Raw genomic sequence first — 12,289 nt, 5'->3', positions numbered from 1 at the left:
TTGATGCACAAAATCACACCAGTATGATGATTCTATATGTCTACATTAAAACATTCTTGATCATACTGCATTAATATATGCCAATTTTAAACTTTCATGCAAAAAAGGGGATATCACAACTAAGTCAAAGTTAACATAACTGTATTTATTAAACAGTGAGTGGCTCAAACATAAAATTGTCAACAGAAAGTGCACGTTCTGTGCAAAATTGTCACAGAGACATTTCAAAACAAGACATTAGTGCAGGATGCAACTCACATGGCATTTCAAAACACAAAATTAAAGTGCACTTTTTGTACATAATGCCACTACAATATTTTAAAAACAAATAGTGCCCTTTTGTGCATGTTGTCATTAAGATGACATTTCAAAACAACACTAAATTTAAGTGCACCTTTTGTGCATAATGCCACTAAGATATTTAAAAAAAAAAAAAAAAAAAAAAAGTCCGCGAGTTTAACGGTATGGTCATTTTCAACACCGCACAGACTACAAGCTGCGATATATCGAGTATATTCGATATATCGCCCAGCCCTATATTGAACCAAAAAAAAGGTAATTTAGTGACCTCAACATTCTGAAAATATAGTTAAGATCTAGTTTTTATGTGACAAAATACAAAGCTTATTATTTTTAATAGGAAACAAAACACTGAAGGTGATGTGTTTGTTGCTGTCTCCTCGAATGTTGGATAAATGTAATGAATAATGAATAGTTTGGGTTCGTACAGTGCCTTTGGGCCATAAACTGGTCAATCATTTACACAGCGAGGATTTATATTCTTCCTCAGTAATAAAAACACTAGTCAGACTGTTGTTCAGCTAAAACCTATTCTAAGAAAACCCCCATATCTCCACCTTTTCTCTTCCTTTAGGTGTTTCTATGACTGACTCGGTTATTTCTGATAAACAAGTGAGGAGGGGGTAGACTGCTGTTGACGAACTGCATGACGGGAGTTGTTGTTACGAAGTTGTGAGTGTTAAACAAAGCAAAGAAAGGATAAACTTCAACTCCCACAATCCCCACTAGACGGACAAAACGCTTTCTGTGTGACCAATCATAGTGCGTAGACCTTAATGAGCCCGCCTTTAGACAGTGCTCATTGGCCGAGCTGCCTGTCAGTCACGTGTATTCTGCGAAGTTGCTCCCGCCCCTTCATTCTACCCTGCTCACTGGTCAGCGCTGAGACTCTATCGTCCTGCTGCAGCTCGGCTCCAAAGAATGAGGATAAAGTGAGTATTTGACTATGACACTGTTTAATTTCAGGCTGTGGTGGAAGCTTCTGGACGCGTTTGTCCTCTTTTCACTGCGGCGCTTCTCTTCTTCTCCTCTGTCTTTGTTTAACGGAGCTGCTGGACAAGCCTTGGCATGAAATGCAGATGCAGGTTGAATGGACTTCCCTGACAGGCTGCGTGAAAGCGTTTTGTTAACTTAATCATTTATAAAGTTATTGTGTATAGAAGATTAACTACTAGTGTTTGGTTACATAAATAATACGCAGGGATAATTAGTTAGTCTAGTTATCTGGCAACTCAAAAATTAACAAAAAATAACAAGAGTATGCTAGAGCTGGGCGATATTAACCAAAAACTCATATGTCGATATTTTTTTGTCAAAATGGTCATATTTGATATAAATCTAGTTATTTTTTTACTTAATAAAGTCTGACCAGAAAGACAATTCTGGGTTAAATTGCTGATGCAAAATGCCACACAGGTCAGTTTATGAACAAACAGCTGCACAATATGTATCACTTTTGCCTTTTTCTCCTGTAAGGGACAGCACGTGTGAGTGAGTTCTGGTTTAGGACGTACTCAGAAATCCTAAAATGAGTATTTAAATACAAAATTATATCTTAAGAGACAATATTGTAATTTTTTAATCTCGATAAATTGGCCAGGCCTTGGCTATGTGACGTTTTTCTGCTGAGGCTGGATTTGAATCCTTTGTGTTTGTGTTCATTGGGAAAGAGAAAAGGGAACATGGTGCACCATTTGACAGGCAGGCACAAAAAAAGCAATGCATGCATCATACACTCTACAAACGACATAAATACAATATATAACTAATGTAATTCCTAAAAGGATTATTGCATAACAGCCAGGAAGCAGCCTTATGCATTATTCACAGATGTAGCATTTGATTGATGTGTTAGTTATAATAACGCAGTCGTAATGTTTTCATAAGCAGTTTTCAATGCTTTGACCTGAAGGATGATGATGTCATAAAATATGATGTTGGCTTGCAAAGTGATGCAAATGTATGTTGTGTATTTTTTCCACTGTAGCCTGCTGTAAGTCATCACAAAAATAAGCTAACACCAACAATGGAGGTGCAGGACCAGGAGTCTCTGGGGAGGTGGGATGGGCTCTGTAGCCGTGACATCAGCTCCCGAACTGAAGCCATGGAAAACATCTGCGAGGAGGTCATGAGGAAAGTGGAGGCCATCGGTCCGATGCCGGCTTTGGACCCTTCGTCCCCGGCCTCTGGAAGTCTTCCAGGCAGCGACCTGAACGACATCCTTGCTCATCTTCTCATGCTGTCCAGGCGGTGTCCCTTTGAAGACGTCCGGAGGCAATGTGTGCGTCTCCTGCAGGGTATCCAGGTAGGTGAATAATTCCCACCATTTCCACTCATTTCTCTCAGCTTTAGCTTCGTCGTTGCGATTGCATCTACCAGCCTGCCAGACATGAGCGCTTGTTATATTGTTCCGCGACCATCTGCCATCTTCCTCTCCTCACCTCTTCATAAGCATCGCAAACACTGGTTTTGAGAGAAGCTCACTCGGACTAATGCACGCTTTGTCGAGTGGATTACAGTCAATGACATGGTGAAACACGGCGAACTCATTAACACCTGAACAAACACAGCCAAGGATTTACCGTTTCAGCCCTTCAACCACAACCTCAATTAAACTAACACTCTTCCTAGTGGGTTCCTATCTCCTTAAAGCACCGTCATTAGGTGGCATTAAGAAAGCGAACATGTTTGAAACCACATCTGTCATTAAATGTCAGATATAATCTTTCTATGTATCATTGTTTTATCTTTACATTCTTTCTATTCCTACTTGGTTTACATCAAAGCCTCTTAAGGGAGTTTTAGCTGTTTTTTCTTGTGTTTTACATGTAATATAAAAGCACAATAACCTTCAGGTTCCTCATTTCTTTCTTGAGAAACACAATAGCTGGTCATTTAAATGGGCTCAAGAGAGTTAACGTCTTAATTTTCCCACAATTTGCCTAAAGTAATCAGATGCTCAGTCTCTACCTGTACATTTTGTTCTATTATTGACTCGTGAAAATATGTGAGTTGTTTGACCTGAAGCTACGTATTTGTCACTAAAATAAACCAAGAAGCTAAAGATTTTCTAAAGAAAGGGGATTTAGACAAAGGATTAACTTTATAGACATCAGCACTGAACACACACGAGTTATCAATCATCTGCCCATCTCGGCTGCTATCACAGTAGTCAGTGCAACATGTCGTTTTGTCAGTACTTTGTCTTCTTGTCCTCTATGATATGGTGAATATTACACATTCAGTGTCGACTGAGGCTTAGTGGTTGTTTTAGGAAGTTTCTGACCTAGTTATGCTTTGATTTTAGCTAAATTATTATTTTTATAACACAAAATAGTTGTGTTAAACTCTAGGAAAGAAACCTATTGGGAGGAATGTTCGAGTGGAGACAGCAGCATCAAAAAATAAATACATAGATTACAATGTGTTTCATTTTACGGAATAGTCTCCCAGGCAATTTTTTTTTTTTCTTTAAAGGCCCATTGAGACAAATTTGTTCATTCTCAAAACATGTTTTCTATGATAATGTACATGATGAATCCTGTGTGTGCTTTAAATTGCTGCCAGAGGTTTTTTTTACTGGATTTTTATTGCAGCAAAGACAAAGAACTACTGGGGTGCCGACAGCATAAAAAATACATAAATGCACGTCTGTGCGAAAGCTCTTGGATTTATGTCAGTCTGTTTTTATCAATGTCATCTTGTCAGGAGCCACAGTTTGTATTTATCCTTGTCTTCCCTTAACAAACAAACACTGAACCCAGACTGGCACCTTGTTATTCGGAGGAAACCAAATGTTTGGCCGCGCTGTTAATTCCTGTTTGTGCGGAAATGTTGCTGGAAGATGGAGGAGAGGGACATGGAGACGAGAGGAGAGGGAGAAAGCCGCTTTGCCAGTTTAGTAACAGTCCACACGCACACGCACACACACACTGTCTGGTATTTCTGAATTATGCTAAGCTGCATTTGCGGAGGACTTGCCAAAAGCTGCATTTATGAGCTCCGATGTGGGAGCTCATGTTGTACTGGTCCCACGATATGAAGACCCTCCTCCTTCTCACCCCCACACACATACACGCACTTACACACACACCTTTCACACATTGTCAGGGATGGATGGGGATAATGGGGATGGGGCTTCGGCTCAGACAGACCACTAAATCCTGCAGACCTGCTGATTAAAGGCAAAATCTTTGAAAGCGCAGACAGTCTCGTTCCTCAAATCTTAACGTAAGGTGGTGGGTCTTTCACATCAATAAAACGATTCAACCGAATGAATGCCCTTGTGAATAACAACACTTTGTCTGTGTTTAACTGGGCTGCAGCTTGAATTTCTAAGAACTGAACTACAGAAATTGCACCAGTCATAAATCTTATCTCACATGACTTTTTTAATTGTCGCACACACAAGTACTTTATTATGTAAGTTTGATGACAGGATAGATGCTTGCACATGCTGTAGTTACACTGGTTCAAGTTGCAGCCAACAACAGCTGAGGAATGATTGCAATGTTTTTTATAATAACAGAGCTTTTTTCAATGAGACTCAAAGCGCGTTACAGAAACCATTATTCATTCACATCAGGCATACCGGTGGTGGTAAGCTACATTGTAGCCACAGCTGCCCTGGAGCTTACTGACAGAAGCGTGGCTGCTATTTGGTGACAACCATCACCAGCATTCAATGTGGGTAACATGCCTTGCCCAAGGACACAATGATTCGAAACACTGTCCCTTCTGTGATTGGGCGACCCACTTTACCACTGAGCCATACACTCGTCGTTCTTGACAGTCATGGCTCCATTGCTTCTGTGTTAGTTCAGACACTCAATGTTTAAAGTTGTTCTAATACTGCTGCCTTACAGAGGCCATGGGTTACAAGCTTGTGGGTAAAAATAGGGTACGAGGGAAGGGGTCAAGTTCCCAAGACCCCGTGAGGGTCATTTGGGTTGAATGCGTTCAAGATCACTTAGCCATGCAATCCTGACACTAGCTGGGTTTCCATTACAGATTTTTGCAAAATAAAAGCGATATTTCTAAATTGTATTGTATAATGTATAATTGCGCTTTGAACGTGTTTCCATTGAACGTTGTTTTAGGCTGGAGCCTCGCAACTCTCGTGAAATCTCATCCCGTGAGACTTCGGTGCAGGAAGACGGAAGCTCTAAACCTCCTTATAACATTTTGTATTCCTTTGTTGTTTCACGCCTAATGTGACAGTAATAATTTTTTAAGTATAACGCTAAGAAATGTCACGGTCTCCTCTTCTGTCTACAAGTACCTTGTCATGTTTATTTGGAGAGAAGTGGTCATATGACCAGGTACGTCACGTCCTGTGACGTGTATTTGCAGAAGAGGGTTCCCATAATGCTTTTGCGACACATTTCAATATGGAAACGTCTGAAATACCTCCTCATGAAAAAAAACTTTTTTGCAATATTTGACTGTTTTTTCGAAATTCAGGTGTTTCGATTACTAGTTTTTATTGCTCTATTTAAATTTTGCGCATTTCTGAGGGTAATGGAAATGCAGCTAGTGCCTTTAGAATAAACAGTTAGAAAATCTTGTTTTGTCTTGTCTTATTCTGTCTGTACAGCGTTGCAATGGTTGCTGGGCCAATTCCCAGCTGCCTCAAGGTCGATACAAGGATCGATTTGTTTGAGCTACATTGATCTGATGCATGAGGATGAAAATAAGCTCAGTAGTCAAAAGGGCAGCCAAACATACGGGCACACAAATAGGACGAAACAATAGGGAGAGTCTATGAAAGGACTGGACAGTCTTCATGGGCCGGCTGTCTCTGGTGTTCATAGTCTCCCTCTGGATGAAAGGAGGCCAGTCTTAGGTTGCTGGACAGAAACAGAGAGGGGTTTCTTTGTGTTATGTAACTACAGCATTGTGTTGGCCCTTTTACCCGTTCTTGAATTAAGAGCTGCTCTCAAAAGATCAACCTGTTCTGGCGTAGCAGGCTGGTGCTGCTTGGATCCCACAGACTTTGCACCCGCCTACAGCTTACAGTTATGAAAAAAAACAAGAAAAGTCCTCAGATGAAGTCAAGAATGTACATTAAATACCAACAAGTATTAATGTCTCCTTGAATTTCCATCAGTCTGGTTTATACTGGCAGTGCAGCCAGATCATATATGAAGGTTTTTCCTCAAGAACACCAAGTGCAGTTTTAGACAATAAAGTTAAGAAATCTAACAGCTACTTTCTGTTTTCTTTTTTATATAATAAATATAGAAAGTGTATGCATTGTCTCCCATTTAGGTTTAGGTTCCTTGTAAAATTCATCTAGTGATAAATCAAGGGGAACGAGTCCTGGATAACCGTATAATAGACCTCTGCTGCGTCTTGGGAGATTACCTCACTTATTGATGATCTTCTCTCGAGGATTGATTTATCCACAGAGGAGGCTTAGGGGCTCTGTCGTAAAGGATTTAGGGGTCATGAACTGCTCTTAGTTGAACTTCTGTGTCAATCAGAAATATGTTTGTCCAAACGGTGTTAGTGCTCAAACATTGTGTGAGGTTTGTTCGCCTAAAGCTGCTGGAGACGATCATTTTTTGTGAGATAAAGACATAGTGTGGGCCTCATAGTTTAAAACAAAAGATCTTTTGGGACCAATAAAGTACAGTGGAGATCAAAATAAAAGTTTGAGGAACAATTTCAACCTATTCTTTGATTTAATGAGCTACGAGGCTAGCTACTTTTTTTTTCTCCTGCAGCTAAGTTTAGAAGAAAATCATTGTGATTCAGTTTTAAAGCTTCTGAGGTTTTTGCTTGGGGAGAACCTTGTTTTATCAAAAACTCCAATTACCAACACAAACTGGCCGTAAATAGCCTTGGCTGACAGGAGCGTGGCCCTTTTCAAAGTTCACCTGTAAACTAAAGCCGTTGCTGTGAGAATCGTTAAGGATTCGCTGGCAATGCCTGAGTGATTTGACCTTGTTCTTTTTTTTTACAAGTGCACAAACACGTATGTGTACATTCATTCCTTTGTTTAACAGTGTGTTGGTGGAAATGATTGAGCTCCTCTGTTCGAGCCACCTCTGCTTACTGTATAAACACCTGCTTTGTTGTGCAATCAGCTGGTTGCAGAGTTTAGAACTGACTGTAGTCCACCATCCACTTTGCTCCACAACAACATTGTTCAATTCATTGTATAACCATAGTACCAGTAGCTTTGTCTTACCTATTTGCTATTTGTCACCCCATTTTCTTCACCAATTTAAAAAAAGCAATACTTTGTTTTTCTTCTTGCCAATGGTTTCTCTGTAGTTTATCTGTATTTACCTTTAGTGTGAAATCATTGTCAGGGCCAGATTTGTCACTCTGATGGCCTGGATTTTGGCCTCCTGGCCTTGAGTTTGACGCTTGCGCTCCAAACACTTTCTCTTCAGCTGATAGTTTTGTGAGAATTTCATCTTCTTTTTCCTTGACAATCTATAAAACCGCTGTATGTGCCAGAGTGTTTAAGCACAAATAACATTCTGACGTCTCTTCGATAAGCACGTATTGACACGCATTTTGGCCCCTTAACTGAAATTCCACCATACTGACAGCCATGGTGAGTATTGGATCTGCAGGATTGTGGTGCAATCTCTGCTCAAACCAGGTCAGACGAATTGTACAGCGAGGGGGTTGAGAAAGAAGCAGCCAGGAACAGCAGCAGGCACTGACCTTTGGCACAGTAACGGGACAGGAAAATGCTCTCTGGATATGGCGGATGAGACAGAGGCATGAAGCTGTGGATTTACAGCTGCCTGCCAGCTGCACAGATTGAGGGGATGGAGCGATGATACCAGTCGGGTCGAAGGATAGAGTGTGTTTTTACTCTCGGTGGGATATTAAAGCCTTCTACATTACAGTCGGGTTTTGACACATTTTAAAATGTAGAGCAGTTGGAGTCTGTACTGTAGTGTTGGCTAAAAAAAGCTCAGTGACCCCCAATTCCTGATAGATGCCCAGGCGAAACCTTATCTGTTACCAATAATGGCAAAGCCTGGTCTGACAAGTCTATGCTTTAGAAAAATGGATTTTACATTGCAAACACAGAGAAACTGTGCAGAGCATTGTACTTCACCATTGAGGAACAGACAATAATTCATAAAAGAAAACATATGAAGAACTAAAATCCATAATCCAGGCTAGAAGCAAAACTGTTGCTGCAGCAAAAGCCAGGAAGGAAGGAAGCAATGCTCATTTTGGTGCAGTTTATGGCACCGACTTGCCAAACACTTTTCCAGAACAAAGCCAGGTTAGCATCAGTAACCATGGTGATTCACCCCAGTAAGAAGTTAACCAGCGTTTTCTTGATTTATATTTGCAGTCAATGCTAGCCTGCTGTATTGTTGACAAAGTAAAGACACAGGCTACGTTAACACTGCTGGTCTTAATGCTCAATTTAGATATTTTTTTGTGCTCGTTCATATTTACACATTAAATGCGTCTTGTATCAGTTAGGAGTGCGACCCTGAAGTGACCCGCATGTGCAAAAGAGGTCCTGAAGTAAATATGCAAAACATCAGATACGTAAAGGATTTATATCCGCATATGAAAGTCGGATTTGAAAAAATCGTAATTATACTGTTCACATACACATGAAAAAAATCCGATATGGGCAAAAAAATCGGAATTGGCCTGCAGTGTGATTATAGCCAAAGAGGTTTGTGCAGCTCTGATAATGGTTATTAATTTATAAAAGTAAAGCAGAACATAAGGGGATTTTTTAAACCCTGGTTTTGTATCTGTGTCCTTCTTGCTGAGATGTTAAAATCTAATTTCTCACCAATGAACAAGCTCCCACTTTGATCCCACAGCATCGACAGACCCCCACCTTCAAGCCAGTGCAGCATGCTGCTGGCTGCAGTCGGGAAGAGTCAAAAGGAGGAGGGGGTGCAAGTGGGAAATGTGCAACTAGGTCACTGACTATCCTGTTGTAAGCCTGAAAAGAGGATAAATAAAGAACATTTTCACTGGAAATTTGCACACACTGGAAAGATTGTCTTTTATTATCTAAAGAAGACAAAGTGTTTGTTTTTAATCTGATGTTCACACTGTTATCTCCCTTCATTGTAACAAGAGCCCAACTAACGCATGTAAAAGCGCTTTTATCTCCTTCCCAAGGGAGGCATGAGTGGGTTTGTACGTTTTGCAGCGGCTGAGCAGTTGTCATGACACTGGTGGCATGTGGTGTGATAGTGGGGTGGGCAGGCTGGCACCACCACTCAGGGATGGGGGTGCTGGCTCACCCGAGATTATTTCTGGCCGTGCTATTCAGTAACATGAAGGGGAGAGAAGGATCAGGAAAGGAAGTGTCACAGAGAGACACACACTGTTGCTGTGAAATCAAAAGTCGGTCTTGAGGTGAGGCGAAGAAAGGGACGGAGTGAAGACCAGGGAGGGGACGCGACTACTGGCCTGTTTTGTATTCACTGAGCAGCTCCAAGTGGAAAACTACTGACACCCCGAAAACACAATGAGTCACTCTATCAACCCTGGTGCCTAAATACTAAGGACATATTTATTAAATTCCTGTAAACACTTAACGACTGTCAAGGAAGGCTGAAACATTGCTTTTATTTTCTAAAATAAAGTCACTCATATGCTGTGTTCGAAATGGCATACTAACGTACTACTCACAGAAGGTCTGACGTCATAATTAAAATGTAGTGTGTTCACATTAGACAGTATAAAAGAATTGAGTATGCGAGAAATACCCAGGTGTATACTATGGTATATCGATTTGGTCGATATCAGCTTCAAGCTAAAAGTCAAACATCCCCATTTCAAAACAAAAGCATCTCTTCTTGTCTTCCATTAGTTTTTTAACGCTCTTGTTTTGAAGTTAACCAGAAGTTTAGGAAGTAGCACAATGGCGGGTCTCCGAAAATCTCCGAAATGTCGCCATAAAATGTGTTTCCGCAAGTTTTATGGATCAAATGACCACATGTTGATGTTCTACTTGGTCACTTTCGCACTTAAAATGTTTTCAGAACTTTCAAAGCTGGCAAATCAACGGAGATATTTAGCCTCGGCGTGCTTCTGGTATCTTGGGAAACTAGGAAGTATACTTCAGTCGGAACGATCACCATCCTAATCATCCTAACCATACTTATAGTATATAGTATATACACTCATTGAGTATGTAGTGCATAGTACAGAGTGCAATTCCAAACACAGCCTATGGGTCTCCCTTGCTATGGACAAGTGTCACTACAGTTTATAGTTGCTTCTGAAATGTAGTTTCTTACTGTTTTTCCAGCTCGTCTATGACAAAAGTCTGTTTGTTCCTCCCTTCAGCCGGGTTAGAAGTTTAAAGGTCGCATTAAGTACAAGAATCATCTGTCATTCTGGGTAATCTGAAAGATTAAACACTGCAGAGCGAGAAAAAAGTTAGGAGCTTTTCAGCACAATTTCTCATTTGTACCAGTAAACTCTTTAAAATTATGAAGCCGTCTATTAGCTGTTTTATAAGAATAATAATCATGATTATATCCAAATAATAATTTCAAGCACCATAATTCAATTTGGAAGTTTTGTTTTTCTTAGCCAACATGTCACATGTAGTCTGACTGTACTGTATGTACTTTCCCTGCAGACAGAGTTGTAAAAAGCAACTATTAATGGTGGCGAATATCCTGTAGCTCCTCCGGTTGCATGTTGCTCACTGGCTGACCCTCATACTTGCTTACTGATTACATGATTGATGGCACCTGCTTGCAAACCCCTTGTGCTTTAACCAGTAAATATGTCAGAAATTAAAATATAATATCTCTCCACTGTAAGCACTGCTATAGATGTTTGTGTTTGGTGCATGAAAAGGCAAGCAAATATAGTAAAGTTAAGGTTGTTGATGAAACTGTTTACACATATGCAGCGTTTTATGATCCCACGTGTTTTCCATGTTTCAGCCTTTAGTCACAACGAGACTAAACTCCTTATTTCCAAGTGTGCAATGGTTCACTCCACATGTCCTCTAACAGATTAACATGCATATCAGATCAGTTTGAGATGTTTTTGCAATCAGCTTTGGGTTTTCTCTGTGGTGTCCAGTTGTTTGATAGCAGGGACCTCCGTACTGTACGCTACAAACTCAATGAGTATATACTGCCTACTATATACTATAAGTATGATTAGAATGATGATCGTTCCCACTGAAGTATACTTCCAAGTTTCATCGACAAAAACCGGACGCACACTGAGGCTAAATATCTCCGTTGATTCTCCGCCTTTGAAAGTTCTGAAAGCAAGTGAGAAAGTGAAGTAGAATATCAACATGTGGTCATTTGATCCACAAAACTTGCGCATACACATTTCATTACGACTTTCCGGAGATTTTCGGAGACTCGCCGTTGTGCTCCAGACAAAACTTCCGGTTAACTTCAAAACAAGATCCCTATTTACAACAGGGTTAAAACACTAATGGCGGTTCCAGGACGATTTTACATTACTCTCGCAATGCATCATATAGTATACATCCGGGTATTTTGCGTACTCAATCTTTTCATACTATACCATTGAGCTGTTTGGCAGGTGGCAGGTCATATTTTTTTTTTTGTGTCTGAACAATGTTTCATTGTGACAGTTTTAAATGATTTATACAAACAAAGCTAAGAGAGTCATGTTAGGGAACTACATTAATTGTAAAGTATTTATTTATTCCGTTATATATGATAAATTAGGTTATTGTGCAATGCAGTTTTCTATAATTTATTTTTCATGAAAGAAAACATATTTTCTCCGAAAAGTACTGCAATTTCACTCAAAAAAGCCAGTTTAACCTAGTTCACTCTGCAAACTCTGTTGATGTATATGTATTATGTACATATATGTACAGTAAATACATGTTATGTTGACACCAACACCTGCACTACTTGTGTTACTGAAAATGTCCTTGGACCTATAGATTGGCGCACACACACACACACACACACACACACACACACACACACACACACACACACACACACACACACACACACAC

The 12,289-nt window shown here is 40.1% G+C and overlaps 1 protein-coding gene across 2 annotated transcripts in view; it reads left to right on the top strand.

The window, feature by feature from the left end:
* The first annotated feature begins 1,153 nt into the window (after window positions 1-1,153).
* The window catches only part of sesn1 (sestrin 1), a 62,107-nt gene continuing 50,971 nt past the window's right edge, over window positions 1,154-12,289 (top strand). Inside the window, exons 1-2 of one of the 2 annotated variants that reach the window (XM_028439145.1) lie at window positions 1,154-1,232; window positions 2,288-2,605. In XM_028439145.1, coding sequence (XP_028294946.1) covers window positions 2,327-2,605 — 279 coding nt within the window. In that variant the 5' untranslated portion in view covers window positions 1,154-1,232; window positions 2,288-2,326. Of the gene's footprint in view, window positions 1,233-2,287; window positions 2,606-12,289 lie in introns of those variants that run through there. The other variant, XM_028439147.1, reaches the window with a different exon arrangement.

This window comes from Gouania willdenowi, chromosome 24 (assembly GCF_900634775.1).
Source record: "Gouania willdenowi chromosome 24, fGouWil2.1, whole genome shotgun sequence".
NCBI classification, from domain to species: Eukaryota; Metazoa; Chordata; class Actinopteri; order Blenniiformes; family Gobiesocidae; genus Gouania; species Gouania willdenowi.
This window is presented reverse-complemented; position numbering and strand designations above follow the sequence as displayed.